The sequence below is a fragment of the Gopherus evgoodei genome, chromosome 1, assembly GCF_007399415.2.
Source record: "Gopherus evgoodei ecotype Sinaloan lineage chromosome 1, rGopEvg1_v1.p, whole genome shotgun sequence".
Taxonomy (NCBI): domain Eukaryota; kingdom Metazoa; phylum Chordata; order Testudines; family Testudinidae; genus Gopherus; species Gopherus evgoodei.
The window spans coordinates 172,219,726-172,225,725 of NC_044322.1; the positions used below are offsets into that span (position 1 = coordinate 172,219,726).

At 42.7% G+C, this 6,000-nt stretch overlaps 1 protein-coding gene across 2 annotated transcripts in view; it reads left to right on the top strand.

The window, feature by feature from the left end:
• MRPL39 (mitochondrial ribosomal protein L39) overlaps positions 1-5,616 on the top strand; it is a 28,341-nt gene extending 22,725 nt beyond the window's left edge. For both annotated transcript variants that reach the window (XM_030579715.1, XM_030579725.1), the window contains 2 exons: positions 2,033-2,080; positions 5,501-5,616. In XM_030579715.1, the coding sequence (XP_030435575.1) occupies positions 2,033-2,080; positions 5,501-5,566 (114 nt within the window). In that variant the 3' untranslated portion in view covers positions 5,567-5,616. The remainder of the gene's footprint in view (positions 1-2,032; positions 2,081-5,500) is intronic.
• Positions 5,617-6,000: the final 384 nt, after the last annotated feature.

The following is a 6,000-nucleotide window of genomic DNA, read 5'->3' on the forward strand; positions in this document are numbered from 1 at the left end:
GTTCCCGGAGCCACCCTGCAAACCGCAGGGAAGGAGAACCGCTTGCTCGGCGGTTCGGGGAACGAGAGAGCAAACCGGGAAAGGAGACCAGCTTCGCCGCGGTTTGCTCTCTCGTTCCCGGAACCCCGAGCAAGCAGGTCTCCTTCCCTGCGGTTTGCAGGGTGGCTCCGGGAACGCGAGAGCAAACCGCGGCGAAGCGGGTCTCCTTTCCCGGTTTGCTCTCTAGTTCCTGGAGCCCCGAGCAAGCAGGTCTCCTTCCCTGCGGTTTGCTGGGTGGCTCCGGGAACGCGAGAGCAAACCGGGAAAGGAGACCAGCTTCGCCGCGGTTTGCTCTCCCGTTCCCCGAGCAAGCAGGTCTCCTTCCCTGCGGTTTGCAGGGGGTTCGGGAACGCGAGAGCAAACCGCGGCGAAGCGGGTCTCCTTTCCCGGTTTGCTCTCTCGTTCCCTGAACCCCGAGCAAGCTGGTCTCCTTCCCTGCGGTTTGCAGGGGGGTTCGGGGAACGCGAGAGCAAACCGCGGCGAAGCTGGTCTCCTTTCCCGGTTTGCTCTCCCGTTCCCCAAACCCCCCCTTGAAGCCGCCCAACAGCGCTGCAGTGTGGCCACATCTAACACCACTTGCAGCGCTGGTTGCTGTAAGTGTGGCCACTCTGCAGCGCTGGCCCTATACAGCTGTACTAATACAGCTGTAACTACCAGCGCTGCAAAATTTTAGATGTAGACATGGCCTCAGTCAGATAACATTGTTGTTAATGTTAAAGAACAGGAAGAGAAATACAATCTCTGAAATGAAATCTCACTGCTGCTTAGTCCTGTTAATCCTGGGATGGTGGGAGGAGTCTCTTTCACATGGCTACTCTGGGGATCTACTGGATTCTTCAGAATCTCTGTTGGTTTGATCAACTCTTCTTCTTAGTGCTGTAACCCTAGAGGAGAAAAGATTTAGCCCACATGGATTCAGTTAGCTCTAGGGTCCCATATTGTGATCTCAATTTATATATCCTGTTTCAGGGTTTGCTGGAGGGAGGGCAGTCTTTTTTTGTTTTTTATTGGACACTGGCCAAAAGTTGCTCTCAGCTTTCAGTTTTTAATTTCTCTGCTACTTCAGTTGGTGTCCAGTAGATGGTGATGGTGTATAATTAGTGAGGCAACATCATATTGATGAATAGTAAATTAATTGAGAAATGCATTTTTGGGGGCACGGAACTATTCACATATTTCAGTTGTTTGGTAAATAGTTTTTCTTTCATTCCTCTCTAAAACTTGATTAATTTCCAGAATGCAGTGGGTCATGTGCATAGGCAATCAGGATGCTAGTCTTGTTTGTCTGCCTTTGGTAGGTTCATTATAGAGAGAGAGAGAGAGATTCCATCTGTTTTTGCATAATGACTGACAATAGTTTGCAGATTTTGTTTAAATGTTGCATTGCCTATTCCTGATGTAGTAAAGATTTTTTTGACAATGTTTCTGTAAAATGAGGATTGTTGGTCTTTTATTCTGAGCAAATAAAGATGTGCAATTTGTAACCTTGTTTCGTATTCTTGCTAAGGAAATAGTTTTATGCTTAAAAGGACAGGAAGAGAGCTTATGGCTGTTAAGAATATATTCAAGATACATTTGACATTTATACATTTTACACCAGAAAAGATATAAAGGCAGCCCCAATCCTGTCAATGTTTCTATATTTGCTTAATTTTATTCATGTGAATGGGTCCGTTAACTTCAGTGGGACTATTCATATGTGTGAGAGCATGATAATATCCAAGTGTGCAAGAGAGAGATACCTGTCTAGTTGGAAATGTAATAAAAATTAACTAATTTCAACATGAGCAATCAAACTGCCTGTATTTTTAGTTTTGTTTACAGTGGTGGTGTAGTTGTACCTTTCCTGGACCTGAAGAAGCTTGTCTCTCTCACAAACTGAATACAAGATATTACCTCACAGACCTTGTCTCTGTTTTTGCAAATTTGCCACAGGACCTGATTTCAGTTTAAAATAATAAGTAATTCACTGTACTCAATCACTTTTTTCCAGGCTCATCACACAGTATGGCGAAGATTGCGGGAAAGGTCTCAGAGACTGGTAAGTTGAAGTAGCAGCTAAATACACAGCTTTAATGACTTGTTTTTCTTAAAGTAAAAGATAGAATTGTCAAACTGTTGAAGTTAGATAATCATAATTGGAGGATGCATACAAGAACATATTTATTTAAAGGAAGAAATCCAGGCCAAATCTTAAGAAAAATTTAATGCTGCATTAGAATATAAATAAATAATCTAATTGTTTTTGTAAGGGTATGTCTGCACTATAGGATTATTCCGATTTTACAGAAACTGGTTTTTGGAAACAGATTGTATAAAGTCGAGTGCACGCAGCCACACTAAGCACATTAATTCGGCAGTGTGCGTCCATGTACTGAGGCTAGCATCGATTTCAAGAGCGTTGCACTGTGGGTAGCTATCCCATAGTTCCCTAAGTCTCCCTCGCCCATTGGAATTCTGGGTTGAGATCACAGTGCATGATGGGGCAAAAATCATTCTCGTGGGTGGTTCTGGGTAAATGTCATCAGTCAATCCTCCCTCCATGGAAGCAACGGCGGACAATCATTTCGTGCCCTTTTCCCTGGATTGCCCTGGCAGACGCCATAGTACGGCAACCATGGAGCGTGTTTAGTCTTTTTTCCACTGTCACTGTATGTCTACTGGATGCTGCTGACAGACATGGTACTGCAGTGCTACAGAGCAGCATCCCCTTGCCTTTGCAAGTTACCAAAGATGGTTACCAATCATATTGTACCATCTGCTGCTGTCTTGGGTGCTCCTGGCTGCCCTCGGTGAGGTTGGCCGGGAGCGCATGGACAAAATGGAAATGACTCTCCAGGTCATTCCCTTCTTTAAGTTTTGTCTAATGGAGAGTCAGTCCTGCCTAGAATATCAGGCAAGCCTACTAAAGAACCAGAGAGGCAAACGGCCGCTCCGGGTCAGAGCCCCAGACATCCCGCAGAAATGATGAGCTGCGTGCCATTCTAGGGGGTGCCCCTGCAACAACCCCACCCCTCCTGTGCTACTGTGGCAGTTATCCCCCCATTTGGGTGATGAAGTAATAAAGAATGCATGAATAAGAATCAGCACTGACTTTATTGTCTCTGCAAGTAGAGATGGGGTGTGAGGGGGGAGGCAGAATCCAGCTGCTATGATATTCCAGGCAGGACTGAATCTCCATTAGACAAAGCTTAAAGAAGGGAATGACCGGGAGTCATTCTCATTTTTGCCCGGGCACCCCCGGCCGACCTCACCGAGTCCAGCCAGGAGCACTCACAGGATAATGACGGATACCAGTCATGTTGTACCGTCTGCCATCGGGAAGGGAAGGGAATGCTACTGTGTAGCACTGCAGCACCGCGTCTGCCAGCAGCATCCAGTAGACATACAGTGACATTGAAAAAAGGCGAGAAACTATTTTTTCCCCTTTTCTTTCACGGGGGGACTGACAACATATACCCTGCAACACCTGCAACAATGATTTTGAGCCTTTAGGCTTTGGGAGCTCAGCCAAGAATGCAAATGGTTTTTGGAGACTGCGGGGACTGTGGGATAGCTGGAGTCCTCAGTCCCTCCTCCCTCCCTTCCTGAGCATCCATTTGATTCTTTGGCTTTCCGTTACGCTTGTCTCAACTCCTTAAGTTTCACGCAGCACTGTGTTGAGTCCCTATTGTGGCCTCTGTCTATCATAGCCTTGGAGATTTTTTCAAATGCTTTAGCATTTCATCTTTTGGAACGGAGTTCTGATAGAACAGATTCATCTCCCCATATAGAGATCAGATTCAGTATCTCCCATAAGGTCCATGCTGGGGCTCTTTTTTTGATTCTGGGACTGCATGGTCACCTGTGCTGATCGGCCCGCCATGCTGGGCAAACAGGAAATGAAATTCAAAAGTTCGTGGGGCTTTTCCTATCTACCTGGCCAGTGCATCTGAGTTCAGATTGCTGTCCAGAGCAGTCACAATGGTGCACTCCGGGATAGGTCCCGGAGGCCAATACCATCGAATTGCGGCCACACTAACCCTAATTGAAATGGCAATGTCGATTTCAGCGCTACTCCCCTTGTCGGGGAAAAGTACAGATGTCGATATTAAAAGCCCTTTATATCGATATAAAGGGCTTCGTTGTGTGGACGGGTGCAGGGTTAATGAGATTTAATGCTGCTTAATTCGAAATAAACTCGTAGTGTAGATCAGCCCTAAAAAGGAAAACATTGAAACTTTATGGAAGCCTGAGCTCCATTTAAAATATTTCTCTGGAATACTACAAATCATGGAACTTGGATGGTGTATGTGATTGATTTCCTCCGTAGTAAAATTGCAAATTCTGTCAATATGGATTTTTTTGGTACACATTAATAGTCACTTTGTAAGCTCTCATTAAGTAACTTTAAAGAGTTGACATTTTTCAAAATTTCTAAAAGATGAGGAACATAGAATGTTAGCACCTTTTGTATTTTTATTTTTTTCTACATGTTTAAGGTTAAATGTGGAATTTGGAATCTGAAACGAAGATTTAGCATGAACTTGAAATACAAGTAAAAGTGAAAAACAGCAGTGTAATGTTCTAGCTGTACACAGACATCTGAGTTAAAAACCAATACAGGAGCTTTGTGCCTTACATATAACAAGACAAATGAGTCAAGTCAAAGAAAGCTGATACTAGGGGTGAGCCTGTACAGAAGCTAATGGAAGCCAAATGGGAACATGATTGCATTACATTAAATGGGAAGGTAACTGGAAAGAGTTCTAAAAAGTAAAATGTGCCTGGTGTAAGGAAAGGAAGTTTCCTGCTAACATTTTATCTGGAAGAGGACTAGAAAGTAATAGTGAAGCCAATCAAAGGAAGCATCTACAGTGACTGAATAAATACAAAAAAAATGTTAATGGAATAAAGGAAGTAGAACCCTACTGTAACATCTACACATAACTAAACTTGGGGAAGTTTGGTAAAGATTAAATAGTAAAATGATCAGACTTTTAAAACTCCAAAGCCAATATTCTGCTTGCTGTTTGAATCGCAGCAGAGAAAAAGCATATCACATCTGTTCCACGGTCCATTAATTAAGAAGCATGCTCAAGGCTAAAATATAGTACAATAGAGAACCCATTTTTCTGACCCTCCATTATCCATATAAACTGGACAACCAGTGCACACTCTCCTGTGGCCGCTAGATGCCGCTACAACATTGCACTTTCTCATTCTCTGGTTTATCTGGATTTTTGATTATCTGGCCTGGCCCTGGTCCCAGTTAGATCAGCAGACCAGAGGGTTCTGCTGGTTCTTATAAACCAGTTTGAAAATGTTTTTAATTCATATTTAATTTTAAAGGCAACAGGACTTCTTGCTGTATACTGTTCTTGCTCAAGTATAGTACAGCAGAAGGGGAGAATGTACAGGGAATGGTGAGAGAATGAAACTATGCTTAACCCTCCCTCCCCCCAACATTGATGTTCTGCAGATTATTGAAGATGGCACTCTGGAAGCAAAAGATGGCAGTCTGGAAGCAAAAACTGTATCAACATAATTCTTAATTTTCATGTGTAAATTAATAAAATAAAAATGTTTTGGACATGTCTTTTGTGTTTATGTATAAAGATAAAATGCCAAGTTCAGTTCTGATTGTTGAAGTCAACTGAGTTAAAGTTAAATCAGGGATAAATTTAAGGCTAATATCTCAATTGACTTATTTGATTTTCCACATCAGTTAAAACTGTAATTACATCTGAACTAAAGTTTGAAAAGAGTGAGAAATGAATGTTTCGTGTGTGGTAACACTCAACTCATGCATGGTATTTTCATAATCCCAGATTCTGATAAACCTTTATTCTGTATGTATTCTATTCCATAAATATCCCATCTTTATACACAGAAAATAAGTGAACCATTAACACAGGCAATAAGTGAGCTAGTTCATCTGTACTAATTTGATGTATTTTCTTTTCATTCAGTAACATGTAA